At 46.2% G+C, this 16,688-nt stretch overlaps 2 protein-coding genes across 2 annotated transcripts in view; one reads left to right on the top strand and one right to left on the bottom strand.

Moving 5' to 3' along the window:
- The first annotated feature begins 7,074 nt into the window (after nucleotides 1–7,074).
- Nucleotides 7,075–12,906, top strand: PDRG1 (p53 and DNA damage regulated 1). The gene is made up of 5 exons (XM_040330593.1): nucleotides 7,075–7,248; nucleotides 9,239–9,308; nucleotides 10,427–10,501; nucleotides 10,592–10,672; nucleotides 12,669–12,906. Exons 1-5 carry the CDS (start codon nucleotides 7,132–7,134, stop codon nucleotides 12,749–12,751), a joined length of 426 nt encoding a protein of 141 aa, XP_040186527.1. The 5' UTR covers nucleotides 7,075–7,131; the 3' UTR covers nucleotides 12,752–12,906.
- A 1,749-nt stretch (nucleotides 12,907–14,655) lies between these two features.
- Nucleotides 14,656–16,688, bottom strand: part of TTLL9 (tubulin tyrosine ligase like 9) — a 28,500-nt gene continuing 26,467 nt past the window's right edge. The window contains exons 14-15 of the mRNA XM_040330314.1: nucleotides 15,685–15,809; nucleotides 14,656–14,787 (exon numbers count right to left, since the gene is read on the bottom strand). Coding sequence (XP_040186248.1) covers nucleotides 14,720–14,787; nucleotides 15,685–15,809 — 193 coding nt within the window. The 3' untranslated portion in view covers nucleotides 14,656–14,719. The remainder of the gene's footprint in view (nucleotides 14,788–15,684; nucleotides 15,810–16,688) is intronic.

The following is a 16,688-nucleotide window of genomic DNA, read 5'->3' as shown; positions in this document are numbered from 1 at the left end:
TCAGCACGTCGTGTGTTTGATGTCACCGCGTTTGGTTTTTGGAACGATGGTGTGTACGCACTTCAGTGGTGAACCGATGAAAACGGGCCGTCAGATCATTCTCATCGGTTTGGAACGACCGTGTGTACGCGGTCTCAGTGCTCCAGTTTTTGTAAATCTCCCCCTATACATCCTTATAGGACGGGTTTCTTTGACGGGTGGTTTCAGCTATCTGTCTAACGTTCTTTAAAAATTGCTTAGCGCAGATTTTATTTCTGTTCACGTTATACCAAGTCTGATCTTTCTCACAATACAACAAAGCAAGTAAAAAAAAGTGATAATTATAGTAATTCTCTCCAGTCAGCCATGTATGGAAATACACTGAACAGGGTAATGCACACAGACACGGAAGGGTATAATTACAACATTAGTTTTCATTTGGCCTGTCATCAAAAGATGTTACTGTTCAACGCACAATAAGACAGACTGCGAGCTGGAGGAGGGAGCGACAACACCACTGGAGTTCTGTAGGAAGGCATCAGATTCGAGGACAGGCCTCGTATAATAAACCCCCCTCTATTGTGCGGCTGCCGCCCCTCCTGGAAGTTTTACGCATATAAACAGCGATGGTCTGACATCAGAACTTCGGTGTGCGATCTCTATACAATCTCCATGCGATTTGCCAACAATTGTGAAGCACAAGGGCCTGCTTGACCGAACACAAAAATTGTATAGATAGTCATTTTTTTATATTCTTGTGTGTATATTTATATATATATATATATATATATATATATATATATATATATATATATATATATATATATATATATATATATATATATATATAATCTTGTTTTTCTCTGCTATTGTTGTTGTCCATATGTAAAGGACACTTTTGAGCAGGGTTCGACAAACCCTGGGCGCCAGGTTGCATTTGCAACTAGAATTAGCGACCTGGTGCCTGGGGCGGCACAGATGGGGTATCCTGAGTCTCCGTGCGTCCCGTCCCCCCCTCTTTGCCACGCGATCGCGTCGGGCCGTGCCTTTGCAGCCTTCTGCAGGCCTATGTTTCCTTCTGTGATCTGTCGCCATCTTGTGGTGGCTGTTGGTATGACAAGAAGAAAACCAGCAATGCAAATGGGGCTTCCTGCCTGTTTTACTGCCCGCCCATCTCCTTTATAAAGTGGAGAAGAGAAGGAATTGTTTGCAGCCGTCATCTGGCACCTTTTGCCTAATGGTGAGTGTGGGGTGGCTGGTTTAACCACTTAAGGACCGCCTTCTGCACATTTACGTCGGCAGAATGGCACGGCTGGGCACATGCACGTACAGGTACGTGCTGTGCTATTGTCCAGCCGTGGGTCGCGGGCGCGCGCCCACGACCCGGTCCGAAGCTCCGGGACCCGCCGCTGGACCCGCCGCTGGAGTCCCGCGATCGGTCCCCGGAGCTAAAGAGCGGGGAGAGCCATTCTTCACGGTGGCGGCGTCATCGATCGTGTGATCCCTTTTATAGGGAAACACAATCAATGACGTCACACCTACAGCCACACTCCTCTAAGTTGTAAACACAAATGAGGTCACACATAACCCCATCAGCGCCCCCTGTGGTTAACTTCCAAACTGCAACTGTCATTTTCACAATAAACAATGCATTTTAAATGCATTTTTTGCTGTGAAAATGATAATGGTCCCAAAAATGGGTAAAAATTGTGCGAATTGTCTGCCATAATGAAGGTAAAAAAAAAAAAAACACTTCTGTGTGCAGTAGCACCCCTAATACTTACCTAAACCCCATCACGATCCAGTGAGTCACTGGCAGCTAGTGAGCCAATTAGAAGAGAGAGGGGGCAGGGCTGAGCCTTGGCTCTGTCTGAATAGACACACAGAGCAGCAGCTTGGGAGCGAGCCTGCTTGGGTGCCCCCACAGCAAGTCATTTGCTCTGGGGACACTCGGCAGGAGGGAGTGGCCAGGAGCCTGAGAAGAGTATTGGGGCTGCTCTGTGAAAAAAAAACATTACACAGAGCTGGCAAGTACAACGTGTTTGCTGGGTCTTCTTCTGTCTTTTCACGGCGGTGGGTCCTGTATGATGCAGAGAGTAAAGCTAGCTCCGATGTCAGTTCCCCCCCCCCCCCAGCATCAGTTAGTGTCAGATTGCCTACCGCACTTTTGCAGTCCCATTATAAGTCACTGATACACCGCCACTATGAAAAATATAATTATTCCCATAGTTTGTAGATGCTTTAACTTTCACACAACCCAATCATTATACACTTATTGGGATTTTGGTTTTACCCAAGACGTATAGCAGAATACATTTGTCAAAATTTATGAAGACATTTTTTGTGGATAGGTTTCGTAGCAGAAAGCAAAAATCTAAATTTTTGGTCTATTTTAGTTTATACAATAGAAACCCCAGTGGTGATCAAATACCACCAAAAGGAAGCTCTACATGTGTGAAAAAAAAATACAAATTGTTAACTGACAATTGTCAGTTAAGCACTTCCTGCCCAGCCAATAGCAAAATGACACCCAGGTGGGGGCTCTTGCGTTACCCGTTCTGACTAGACATCATATGACGTCCTCCAGAACAAGCCGCTCGTGCGTGCCCCTGGGGGTGTGCAGCACTGCTATCGGTGGTGTGGTGTGTTGCTCTGACACACCGCATCTCCAATCACGGTAAAGAGCCTATGGACGTAGGCTCTTTATCATGTGATTGGCTGTGTCCAATCACCAACGCTGATAGTGCGTGAGAAGAGGAGAGCCGATAAGCTTCCCTCCTGACACAGGGGGGGGGGGGGGGGGTCTGCACTGATAATCAGTGCAGTGAATATCAGTGTAGCCCCATCTATGATGCCAATCAGTGCCCATTAGTGATGCCAGTGCCCAGTTATGCCAATCAGTGCCTCCTATCATTGTCATCTATAATTTCTGCCTATCGGTGACCATAAAGGCTGCCCATCAGTCCCACGTACCAGTGCCACGTACCAGTTCCGCCTCAGTGCCGTAAATGAGTGCCTCCTCATTGATGCTGCCTCATCAGTGCTGTAAATTAGTGCCTCCTCATCAGTGCCTATCAGCGAAGGAGTAAACTTACTTTATTACAAAAAAATACAGAAACAAAAGAAAAACTTTTTTTTTCAACATTTTTGGTCTTTTTTCATTTGTTTATAAAAAAAAACAAAAAAAAAACAAGGGGTGATTAAATACCACTAAAAGAAAGCTTTATCCGTCTCCAATAAAATGGTAAAAAAAAATATTTGGGTACAGTGTTGCGTGACCGCACAATTATCATTCAACTTGTAAAAGCTGAACATTGGCCTGGGCAGGAAGGGGGTGAAAGTGCCGCTATTGAAGTGGTTAAAGTAACACAGTGCTAAATGGCCAAAAAATGGCCTGGTCATGAACCTTCTAGAGCTGAGGTGGTTACCATTTGATTTTGGAGTGACTGGACTTTATTTTTTATCAGATCCTCAGAGAGTTCTTTGCCATGGGGTTCCATGTTGAACTTCCAGTGACCAGGATGAGAGAGTGAGAGCGATAACACCAAATTTACCACACCTGCTCCCCATTCACACCTGAGTCCTTGTAACACTAACGAGTCACATGACACCGGGGAGGGAAAATGGCTAATTGGGCCCAATTAGGACATTTTCACTTAGGGGTGTACTCACTTTTGTTGCCAGCGGTTTAGATATTAATGGCTGTGTGTTGAGTTATTTTGAGGGGACAGCAAATTTACACTGTTAGGGCCCTTTTACACGGGACGATCCGTGATCATCCGCACCTGTGAACCTCCGTTTGCTCAGCTGGGATCGCTCTGCGGATGATCTGCTGACATCCGCAATCTCATAGGGATCAATGTATGTCCCTTTTTTCATTCGGAAACGGATGGATGAAAAAGCAGACATACGTTCCGCATGTGTGAAAGGGGCCTTATACAAGCTGTACACTCACTACTTTACATTGTAGCAAAGTGTCATTTCTTCAGTGTTGTCACATGAAAAGATAGAAGAAAATAGTTACAAAAATGTGAGGGGTGTACTTACTTTTAAGAGATAATGGCCCGGATTCACAAAGCACTTGCGCCGATGTATCTCCAGATACGCCACGTAAGTGCAAATATGCCCTGTCGTATCTATGCGCCGGACTCACAAACTAAGATACGCCTAAAAACAGGCTTCATCCCACCGGCGTAACTTGCCTACGCTGGCGTAGAGTGGGCGCATATTTACGCTGGACGCATTTGGCGCTCCCAGTGATTTTCTATTCAAATTTGCAAATGAGGGAGATACAGCGATTCACGATCGTACGTGCGCCCGACGCAGGCTACGCGATGTGCGCGTAAGTCGTACGTCCGGCGTAAAGTTAAGCCCCATAAAGGGCTGCACCAGGGAACACAAGCCGACGTATTTTACGTAGGACGGGAATATGACTAGGCGTAGGTTATGTTCACGCCGTAGGCAGTGATCCGGCGTATCTTAGGCAGTTGTTCCGACGTATTTGTGAGCATGCGCACTGGGATGCGTCCACGGGACGGCGCATGCGCCGTTCATAATACGTATATGTCTGGCGCTCGGCCCATCATTTGCATGGGGTCACGCCTCATTTGCATGACTCACGCCCACTTATACCTTCGCCGGCTTACGCCTAGGAAACCCAGCGCAGTTTTGGGAGCAAGTGCTTTGTGAATTCCATGCTTGCCTCTCTGCGCTGCGTCGGCGTAGTGTACAGGAGATACGCTACGGCGGCATAAATGTGCGCCGATGTCTGTGAATCTGGGCCACTGTATATATATTTTAATAATATAATATATAATAAAAGGTCAGGCACATCTTTACCAGCGTTTCAGCAGCCTATACAAATAAATGCGCCGCTGTGCCCACAATGTGCATGCGCAAATGCGTACACACATGTGAACCTAGGCTCGCCGTAATTTTCCCTTTCCTGCGGTCAATCCATTCACCTGCGCTGCCACGTTGGCACTAAGAAAACTGCATCAAATACTTAGCCTGGGTTCACACATACGCAAACACAGACAGCGCATGTGATTCGCAGCCGCATTGCTGTGCCGATTACATGCGATGTCTGTGCAATGCAAGTTCAGCCATATCGTTTGTATGGCTGAACTCTCATTGGATTCCCACAAAAAAGATCCGGAACCTTTTTTTTTTTTGTCCCGCACTGGAATCGGATCGCATGGGTGTTCAGACCCATGCGATCCGATTCCTGTGCGAATTCACAGATTATTTTTATTACTGCCGATCTCTCTCTCTCTCTCTCTCGCTCTGAGGTTTTCCATCCTGGAAGTTGTCACCAGAAAAGGAATCGACAGTTCCACAGAGAGCAACCAAAGCTGACAGAGGTTCCAACCCTTCACCATTCTATTAACAAAACAGAACCGAGAGGAACCACCATGAGCAGATATTTGAACTAATCTGATTGGTTGACTGCGCAGAGGACGGTAGGCAGTGAAGTGGCGGTATGCAAATAAATGGCGGGCAGAAGAAGTGGGCAGCCTTCTTTTAGAAGATATGTTGTTACTTCGCTGACAGGGTCACTTTAAGTTGGGGGGGCACCATTATGAAAGGTTGGCATGTTGTACCTTAGCTCAAAGGGTCACTTTAAATCAGGGGTGCCACCATTATGAAAGGTTGGCATGTTGCACCTCAACTGACGTGGGTCACTTTAAGTCGGGGACCACCATTATGAAAGGTTGGCATGTTGCACCTCAACTGACGGGAACACTATAAGTCAGGGGGCCACCATTATAAAAGATTGGCATGTTGTACCTTAGCTCAAAGGGTCACTTTAAGTCAGGGGGCCACCATTATGAAAGGTTGGCATGTTGTACCTCAGCTGACGAGATCACTTTAAGTCAGGGGGGCCACCATTATAAAAGGTTGGCATGTTGTACCTCAGCTGACGAGATCACTTTAAGTTGGGGGCACCATTATGAAAGGTTGGCATGTTGAACCTTAGCTGACGGGGTCACTTTAAGTCAGGGGGGCCACCATTATGAAAGGTTGGCATGTTGTACCTCAGCTGACGGGGTCACTTTAAGTCAGGGGGGCCACCATTATGAAAGGTTGGCATGTTGTACCTCAGCTGACGAGATCACTTTAAGTCAGGGGGCCACCATTATGAAAGGTTGGCATGTTGTACCTCAGCTGACGGGGTCACTTTAAGTCAGGGGGCCACCATTATGAAAGGTTGGCATGTTGTACCTCAGCTGACGGGGTCACTTTAAGTCAGGGGGGCCACCATTATGAAAGGTTGGCATGTTGTACCTCAGCTAACGGGGTCACTTTAAGTCAGGGGGCCACCATTATGAAAGGTTGGCATGTTGTACCTCAGCTGACGGGGTCATGTTAAGTCAGGGGGGCACCATTATGAGAGGTTGGCATGTTGTACCTCAACTGACGAGATCACTTTAAGTCAGGGGGCCACCATTATGAAAGGTTGGCATATTGTACCTCAGCTGACGAGATCACTTTAAGTCAGGGGGGCCACCATTATGAAAGGTTGACATGTTGTACCTCAGCTGACGGGGTCACTTTAAGTTGGGGGGCCACCATTATGAGAGGTTGGCATGTTGTACCTCAGCTAATGGGGTCACTTTAAGTCAGGGGGGCCACCATTATGAGAGGTTGGTAATGGCCGCCCCCATTGTTCACCAAGTAGCGGATTCCCCTCATCTCCAGAACCTATTAATATATATTTTCTATAGGTAGGGTCACTTTAAAAATTCTGTCAATAAACTGAAGAACTACAAGCACCAGCATGTCTAGTCAAGGGACGGTAAATGATGAACCTGACAAGGTGGACTAAAATTAGCCATTACAAAAAGCCACAGGCCTAGAAACCCAGCTACTTCTCATTTACCTCCATTCGTTCCCATAGCAACCTGAGGGAAACGCGAGCGCCCTGTGTTTCGTCACATAAGGCGACGAAACATCTGCATTACATAATAACGTCCAGACGCTAGAGCACCAACTCGCGGATGTAATCTGTCTCCTGAAGCGGCAGCCATCTTCCCGAAGCCGGCGCATGGGAAGAGAAGAAAGCTGGCTTCGGAAACATGGCCGCGTCACCGTAAGAAAACGAAGACAGGTTTTATGGATAGCTGACCCTTGGAGGAAGAGACGTGTATAATGCGCGTCTTAGTGGCAGGGGGAATGATGGAGGTGTATGAGGGGATGGATAGAGTGCTGGGCCACCTGCAGGAGGTGGAGAGGAAGGCTGAGGACGTGTTGGGGGACAGAAGACAGGTAAGTGGAGGGAACACGTGGTATTGTTTACATTGTGTATAACAGGCAATCGGATTACACCTGTCATTTCTCCAGTGCAAGGATGGTTTACATATGGATAGATGCTTTATGTTTTTGTTAACTTAAATATCAAAATATTATAATTATACAGGCGTGTGTGTGTGTATATATATAAATGCAGGTTATTGTATTTATAAAAAGATAGCATGTCACCCCATATCATTTCACTAATTTGATTTCCTCCTTCTTAGTCATATTGTGTTGGGCACTCTCCCTCTCTGCATGCAGTTTGTGTAGGTTTCCTTCAGGTTCTGCGATTTGATTGCACAACCCTAAGGCCCCTTTTCACACTGGGACGGGAGGTGCAGTGGCGGTATAGCGCCGCTATACTGTCGGAAGAGATAATACCGCCGGCAATGCACCTCTGCAGAGGCGCATTGCCGCCGGTATAGCCGCGGTTTCCCATGGCTTTCAATGGGAAGGAGCGGTAAACACACCGCTCCAAAGATGCTTCTAGCAGGACTTTTGGAGCGGTCCTGCTAGCGCATCGCTCCATTGTGAAAGCCCTCAGGCTCTCACACTGGAGAAACGGCAGCCGCTGTTTAGGGTCGCTATTTTTAGCGCAATGGCAGCACAGTGGTGTAGTGAGTATCACGTTCGCCTAGCAGCAAAAGGGTCGCTGGTTCGAAACCCGACCACGACACCATCTGCCTGGAGTTTGCATGTTCTCCCTGTGTCTGCGTGGGTTTCCTCCGGGAACTCCGGTTTCCTCCCACATTCCAAAGAGATGCTGGTAGGTAAATTGGATTGGTGTGTGTGTGTGTGTGTGTGACTGTGTGTCCCTAGTGTGTCGAGATCCTACGGGGTAAAATGACCGCACCAGCCAAGCAGACACTGGCTGGAAAAAGCGCCCAGAGGCGATTCAGTTTGCATGTGTAGCGCTATACAAGTCATTCATTCATTCAAACCGCCCCAGTGTGAAAGGGGCCTAAAACAGGTTGACCTTCATTGGATTTCAGTTCTTTCAGTCATCACACGTGGGTATTACCCATACAAATGCAGCCTGCCCAGGAACACCCAATTCAGCAGGCTGACGTATGTCCCTCGAGGCATTTTGATATTTGCATAACTCCTCCCAAGAGCCAGCCTACTAGTTGCATCAGGTCTGAGGACTCTTGAGTAAGGATGAGCTCCGGCGTGTTCGCATAGAACACGTGCAGAGCCCGCCAGGAAGTCGGCACCCGCGCTGCGCTAATCACAGCCAGGCAGATATTTCCCGATCTCTGCAGCCGAGCATCGGACAATGTCTGCCTGGCTGTGATTAGCGCAGCGCGGGTGCCGACTTCCTGGCGGGCTCCGCACGTGTTCTATGCGAACACGCCGGAGCTCATCCTTACTCATGAGAGGAGTACTGAGGCCGGGGGTGTTGTGATGATTTCAGGAAGCTCTTGTACAGACTCTCCCACCAGCCATGATCTGTCTGCATTGAGTAGAGAAGCATAGAAACCCAATGATACCACCACTGGGTCTAAAATGAGGTATGCAATGAAAACAACGTTTTTTTTTTTTTTCATTAGGGTGTTGAGAGGAAAAGAGGGACCAGGGAAAGTAAAGTAAAAAAAATGTTAACCTTTCTGCACTCCAGGGAAGACACTGGTGTGCATAGCTCTATAGACTCTACAGGGCACTACAGAATATGTCAGTACTATATAAGGACAAAGATAACATAGGAAGAAAAAAAAAAAATATATATATATATTATATAATTGCATGTTATGGGCACTGAACACAAGGCTGTAGTGCTGTACAGAATGTAAAGCATTAGAATCGCAGATCTTGCTGTCCCAGCAGGCAATGCCGGTACTTGCAGTTCTGTAGTATCTATACACCCACGTGTTTGCCATGTTTCACATTAGCAGCAGCATTGGATATAGTTTACCATCAATGATACCAACCTCTCTATTGATGAATGACCTCTCCATCTTTCTAGATCATAGACCTGGACATCAAGAGAAACCAGAACAGAGAGGCTTTGAGGGCTCTGAGCATCGATAAATCAGGTGACAGCCAACCACTTTCATCCAGAATATTTTTACTGAAAACGTCAATGTTCTTTAGGCAAAAAAAAAAAAAGATCTTCCTCTGTATATATTGCAAGAATCATTGAAACCCCACAGCAAATTCATAAAACTGCTTCTGTTCTGTAGATACAAGGGCAGGCCGTCCTAGTGCTGAAAAAGGACAGGCTATCCTAGAATCCACCCCCGTCAGAACAGGGATTTGCCTTGTTTACATAGGCAGATCCCCGTTCTGTGTAGTTTACCGGCGATCGGCGGATGCCAGAGGACATTGAGTGCCCGACACCCGCAGATCCGTTTCTGCTGTGAATTATCATGGCAGAAGCAGTTAGTACCCCCTGCATGCAGAAGTGCAGGATCACGTATATACAGACCTAATCCTGCACAGACCTACCGCCCTGGAGCAATAAAACTGCTATAGGGTGGTCAAACGCCAGACAAACTGCCAAAGACGGTTGAAATACACAACTGTTTTATCAGCAAAGAGATTTGCTGTTCTGTTTGACCCTCAAGTTGTAAATTTGTCCAGCCACTTCTGTGATTCAACCCCCCCCCCCCCCAATCACACTGCACAGCCAGGAAAGTCATTCTGATGTTTCAGCCTTACAGATCACCTGCCTGCTCACTGGAAGCTGCAAACTGACCCAGGAAGTAGTGATGTCCCCATGCCTGACTGTACAGTGTGGCAGAGGTGTGTGTCCATCCCATACTGTGGTTCACATACACTTCTGCCACACTGTACAGTCAAGCATGGGGGGGGGGGGGGGCGGGGGCAATCACGACTTCCTGGATCAGTTTGTGGCTTCCAGTCAGCAGGCAGGTGATCTGGGAAGCTGTAAAGCTGAAATGGTAGAATGACTGGGTGTGGTGGGGGGGGGGGGGGTGAATCATAGGAGTGGCTGGACCAATTTACAACTAGAGGGTCAATCCGTTCATATATACGGTATGCATTTAGCCATTTGTCTGAGGTTTACCCTAAAGGAAAAAGTCTGAGGCTTCACTGTGTGCTTATAGCGGCCTAAATAATAAAAGTAGCCTTTTCTTACTGCACTTATTACTGGAACGTTCATGCAATGACTGTAGTATCGCCTCTTTTGCAGAGACGGTGACCGTTTGCTTTGGCAGTATGTTCATAGATCTGCCGAAAAACAAAACCAAGGAAATGATTCAGCGAGGTGAGCTGGTTGGAAAGAGAATTTTGTTGTTTGTTATGATTGTGATGAGATTGTAATAATAGTAATTAAAAAATGGATTGTCTCTGACAGATCAGGAGCAGTTGGATCAGGAAATCGATACAATTCGCTCACAGCTGAAAGGAAAAGTAAACCAGCTTTATGAAGCACAAGGTGAGTGTTTGACAAGGAGTAACTGAATTCACATTACACTCCTTACCTATTTCTTCTTATTTGAATTTTATAAAATAGAGACATGGGAAATCTCCCCCCCCCCCCCCCCACACACTAATAAAAGTATTGTAATCCATTTGTAGTGTGTTGTGGACTTGCTCCTCATTCCAGCATCCTGGTTTTGGTTGTGATGCATTCATTCTGTCTGTCCACCTGCAAGGTGATTGATGTGGTCAGTCTCTGGGTGGAGACCAAACCTGATTCAGGCTGGGTTCACACTACTACACTACTTTCATCCTACTTTGCTCTGCTACATCGGTCCTACATTTATCCTACATTGGTCCTACATCCATCCTACTTTCATGAACAGGATACTACTTTGGTCCGACTTCAATGATATTCAATGGGCCTGAAGTAGGATCAATGTAGGACCAAAAGTAGTACAGGGAGCATTTTCAAAGTCGGACCGACTTGTGTAGGACGCTACAAGACGCTCTCATAGGGAAACATTGAACACAGAGCAAAGTAGGATGAAAGTAGTGTAGTAGTGTGAACCCAGCCTTAAAGCCAGCCAAGCCTGCAGTCTCATGCTTGTGATATTTGTTCCATAAAAGACACAAATTATTGCAGCTTTGTATTCAGGACTACAACATTAACCACTTGCTGACCAGGCCTTTTCTGGAACTTTTTGTTTAAATTAGTAATTTTTGATAAAAAAATACTTAGAACTCCCAAAGAATAAAATGAGATATATCTAAATTTTTATTTTTTTTTTAACTTAGGAAAAAAAAAAACATTGTTTATTATGGGCCAGGAACTGGAGGACGTCAGTCGTCGCTCCGTTCCTACAAGGGCATGGGCCCAGATTCTCGTAGATGGGAGTAAATTTGGGCGGGCGTAACGTATCTTCAGGCAAGTGCTTTATTCACAAAGCACTTGCGTGTAAAGTTGCGGCGGCGTAACGTAAATCACCCGGCGGAATTCAAATTCGGCGGGTAGGGGGCGTGTATCATTTAAATGAAGCGCGTCCCCGCCCCGAACGAACTGCGCATGGGCCGTCCCTAAAAAATCCCAGCGTGCGTTGCTCTAAATGACGTCGCAAGGACGTCATTGGTTTTGACGTGGACGTAAATTACGTCCAGCACTATTCACGGACGACTTACGCAAACGACGTAACTTTTAAAATTTTCGAAGCGGGAACGACGGCCATACTTAACATTGACTGCGCCTCATAGACCCAGGAGCAACTTTACGAGGGGAAAAGCCTAACGTAAACGTCGTAACTTTACTGCGTCGGCCGTGCGTACGTTCGGGAATTCGCGTATCTAGCTAATTTGCATACTCGACGGGGAAATCGACGGAAGCGCCACCTAGCGGGCAAAAAAAAAAATTGCAGTTAAGATCCGACGGCGTAAGAGACTTACGCCTGTCGGATCTAAGGGATATCTATGCGTAACTGATTCTAAGAATCAGTCGCATAGATACGACGGCGCTAGGCAGAGATACGACTGCGTATCTGGAGATGCGCCGTCGTATCTCTTTTGAGAATCTGGGCCATAGAGTCTAGTGGCAGCCATCTTGGCCTCACAGGTCTCCCTGTCCAGCTAACGGCATCAGATCATTCTCAAGCTTTAGGCCAGATTCACACCTATGGCATTTTTTGTGCTTTTTGCAATTTGCACATTTGCACTACAGAACATGTTCCATAGCAAACCATGCTATATGGACTGTAGTGCAAATCTGAAAAAAAGCACAAAAAATGCATAGGTGTGAATCAGGCCTTACTGTTGGGTCAGAGAAGCGGCCATAGTAAAAAAAATAAATAAAAAAAATACCCAAGTATTTAAAGGAGTTATAAATCTCATGTTTTTTCACTTTAAACTCATCAGCATTTTCCAATCAAGTTTGGGTGGAATGACATTTTCATGCACCAAGTCAGTTTTTCTTTTTTTAAATTGTGTTTTTTTTTTTTTCTTTTAATTTTTTTTATCTGCAGGAAAGCCTGAGCTGAAAGGATTCAACCTGACTGCACTGGACCCAAACGAAATGAAGGCAATTAAGAAAGTGCTCGACGGATAACAGATGGAATGCTAATGGGAGAGACAGTTAACATTTCTGTAATACTAAGCTGTATATGGATTGGATATAGTGTTTTATACCATTTTTGGCAATGGTTTATTTATATGTTCTATATTAAAATAAGCAATTATTTTTCATTGCTCACACTACAGTAAGTGAAAGTTTTCATGGTTACCGTGCATTCCTCCTCTTCTTCCTCCTAAATGCTCCTCCCACTGTTCCATAACATCTTTGTGTTGTAAGTGGTTGTAAACCCACTTTTACTAAATCATCCCATCCTCTCTCTACTATAATAATAAGTGTGTAATGTAAAAAATCTGCTTATCTGTACGTATATAAGTTTGCCTCCCAGCGCTCAGCTGACTTCTCTCTCGGCTCACAGTTCCAGTGGGCGGGGCCCGTTGATGTCAGCCAGGGAAGAGAGAGAGCCGATGTGAACACTGACCATCAGCTGAGCGTCAGGAGCCGCCCTCGTATAGGTACAGATCAGCAGATTTTTTTTTACATTACACAGGGGCACTTAGACTCCTTTTCACACTGGAGCAGTTTGCAGGCGCTATTGCGCTAAAAATAGCACCTGCAAACTGACCCTAAACAGTTGCTGCTAGCCGCATCTTTGGAGCAGTGAAGGAGAGGTGTGTATACCGCTCCCGCCCATTGAAATCAATGGGACAGCGCGGCTATACCGCTGGCAATGCGCCTTTGCAGAGGCGCATTGCGGGCGGTTTAAACCCTTTCTCAGCCGCTAGCAGAGGGTAAAACCACCCCGCTAGCGCGGCAAAATTAGTGGTAAAGCGCTGCTTGACATCGATTTACCGCCTCCACACGCACCTCCTGTACCAGTGTGAAAGGGGCCTTATTATAATGGTACAAAGAGAATTATAGCATTTAGCTGCAGATATGAGAGCAGCAGGGGAGAGGAGTGGGCACTAGTAGACCGAGGGGGGATGAGGAGACACAGGAGAGCTGCGGATGACGGAGGCAAATACGGATGACTCCTGCGTCAGGGCTCAGCAGCCATGATATATCGGAGTCAGCGTACAGGGGGAAAGGTAAAGCCAGGTATTTCATGTATTACAGGGGGTCAAATTACACAGCACAAGCACTATGCTGTATAACATTCTCTAAGGAAACAGGATCTTGATTTTTTTTTTCTATAGGTTAACAAATGCTTTAAGTGCAGTTATTAAAGAGGTTGTAAACCCTTGTGTTTTTTTTTTCTCTTTAATGCATCCTATGCATTAAGGAGAAAGAACGTATGACAGTGACCTGCCCCCCCCCCCCCTCCTCTCTGCCAGGGGGTTCTCGGCTCTTGATTGGATAGATTAATAGCAGTGGCCATTGGCTCTCGCTGCTGTCAATCAAATCCAATGACGCGGCCCAGAGTCCATCATTCTGTGTCTATGGGTGCAAATGCTGGACCCGGGAGTGCGTCCGCAAGGTAACCTCCTAATCCCCCGAGAGCGCTTCTCCTAGGGGGTTATACGATGCAGGGAGGAGCTGCCCCCGAAGAGGATAATCGGGTCACTTTGTGCAAAACAAACTGCACAGTGGAGGTAAGTATGACATGTTTGTTATTTAAGAAAAAAACAAAGCTTTACAATCACTTTAACAGCAACCAATAAGCATTGGGTTTTCTGTAGTCACTACATGCATGTGAGAAAAACGTAAAGTACCCCTAGGCCCATGAGCCAATAGAAATCTTGCTGCAAGCGGAAACTAGCAGAATTGCTATTAGAAGAAATAAATCACTTGTCTGCTGTTATGCCAGTGAGGCTTCCTGGCAGGGAAGATGTAGCAGCGTTTTGGCCAACAAGGGAGAGACACCGTAGAAGCAGAAACCATCCTATTTAGCAATCCTTTTTCTGCCAGCAACACCCTGCATACATTTACGACTACACATATTGTAATTTAAAAGATATAAAATCTTTATTTACATTCCCTGTACAGAGGAAGATCTCCAGTTATCTAGGATTTCTTAGTCTGCGTGGATTTCAGTATCTGTCTGAGGTTGGTCTTCCTGTCATTGACGCAGCCTGAAAAAGAAATGGGTGGCAGTGTTTATTCCCATTGTGAGTAAAGGAGAAGTTCAACTTTTGGAACATGTTATATATTCCACCTCGATTTTTAGGGTGGAACATGTAATATGGTCCCAATGCTGCAGCCACTGCCTGATATGAGAAGTTCCCTGTACTAGCTGTCAGTTTTTAAAAGCAACGCAACCATGCGTGGCTCCGCCCACACAGCCACGTCATTCATACACAGCTATGTATGAATGAACTACCCAACATCCTTTGCGGCTGTTAGGCTTGCCGTTTTCAATGTGCTACTACGGCACTGTGGAGCGCCATGATAGTTCATTGAATTTTTTCCTGTCAGATTGTATCTGCTTGCCCGTACAGGATGTACAGGTACACAGATACTCTGACAGGTCTGCAGGAGACCAATGCTTTACAGCAGGGGTAGGCAACCCGGGGCCCTCCAGCTGTTGTGGAACTACATTTTCAATGAGGCATTGCAAGGCTGGCAATTACAATTACTCCCAGGGGCATGATGGGACTTCAACAGCTAGTAGGCCCCAGGTTGCCTACCCCTGTATTACAGTAATAAAGAGCAAGTTGGAGTTTGGCTAGAGATTACTTTAGACCAGGGGTAGGCAACCTGGTTCCCTCCAGCTGTTGTGGAACTACATTTCTCATGAAGCATTGCAAGGCTGAAAATTACAAATACTCCCATGGGCATGATGGGACTTCAACAGCTAGTAGGCCCCAGATCGCCTACCCCACTTTACAGGCTTAAAAAAAAAAAAAAAATCTAATTTGTGCATGTCAAAAATGTGCATTTTTTTTTTGGTTTATTAATTTTTTTTTTTATGAACATCTCCTTTAAATCTCTGGCTATAGAGCTTTCTCTCTCCTTTTTTTTTTGTTTACCTAAGTGTGTGTTTGCCACAAAGTTTCCATTGCTGAGGACATCTTGTTGTCCATCGTCACGAGACACAGGACCATCGTTCCACATGAGATCAAATCCTCCGACTCTCTTCTCCTTCCCGGATAATCTGGGTGAACACAGAGAAGAGTACATTACAAACTTGTTACTTTTTTTTCCTTTTTAAATGGAGGTCCATCTATCATAAGCCGTATCGGCTTGTGTAGACACCTCACCTCCCTTCCATGTCTACCACATCCCCATGACATCTGTGACAAAACGTGTAGGGTGGGACTTATGAGAGTGACGTTATCACGTACGCCAGGGGTAGGCAACCTCAGCCCTCCAGCTGTGGTGAAACTAAAAATCCCATGAGACATTGCAAGACCCTGACAATCACAGCCATGACTCGCAGAGGCATGATGGGATTTGTAGTTTCACCACAGCTGGAGTGCCGAGGTTGCCTACCCCTGATGTACAACGTGTTTCCGTTCATACAATACTCACAGCAGAAGATTGTGACTGTCTCCTTATGGAGTCAATTCACATATCTCTGCAGCAGCTCTGGTGTGATTTGCACAGGAGTCCTGTGCGTCTTTTGGTCTATTTCAGGTCCGAATCCAGCCCAAACTTTGGGCTGAAATCGGACCTGAAACTGTGAATGGAGTGAACTCCTGCTGGGAGCCGCTGCGTGCTCATATGTGAACCCAGCCTTAAAGGGGTTGTAAAGTTTCATGCATTCTCATTTGATGCATTAAGGTGAAAAACCTTCTTTGCTGCAGCACCCCCCCCCCCCTTCTCCACCCTTTTTCTTACCTGAGCCCGTCCGTTTCATCGATGTGCACGAGCCCAGCAGCTCCAGCCGCTGTCTCTGTCCTCATTGGATAGATTGATAGCAGCGGGAGCCATTGGCTCTCACTACTGTCAATCAAATCCAGTGACACGAGAGGCAGGGCTGAGTTCTGCTGTCTGTGTCAATGGATGCAGCAGCAGGACTAGGGAGCAAGCC

The sequence above is a fragment of the Rana temporaria genome, chromosome 12, assembly GCF_905171775.1.
Source record: "Rana temporaria chromosome 12, aRanTem1.1, whole genome shotgun sequence".
NCBI lineage: Eukaryota > Metazoa > Chordata > Amphibia > Anura > Ranidae > Rana > Rana temporaria.
The sequence above is the reverse complement of the archived record's forward strand: the minus strand, read 5'-3'. Positions and strand labels throughout refer to the sequence as shown.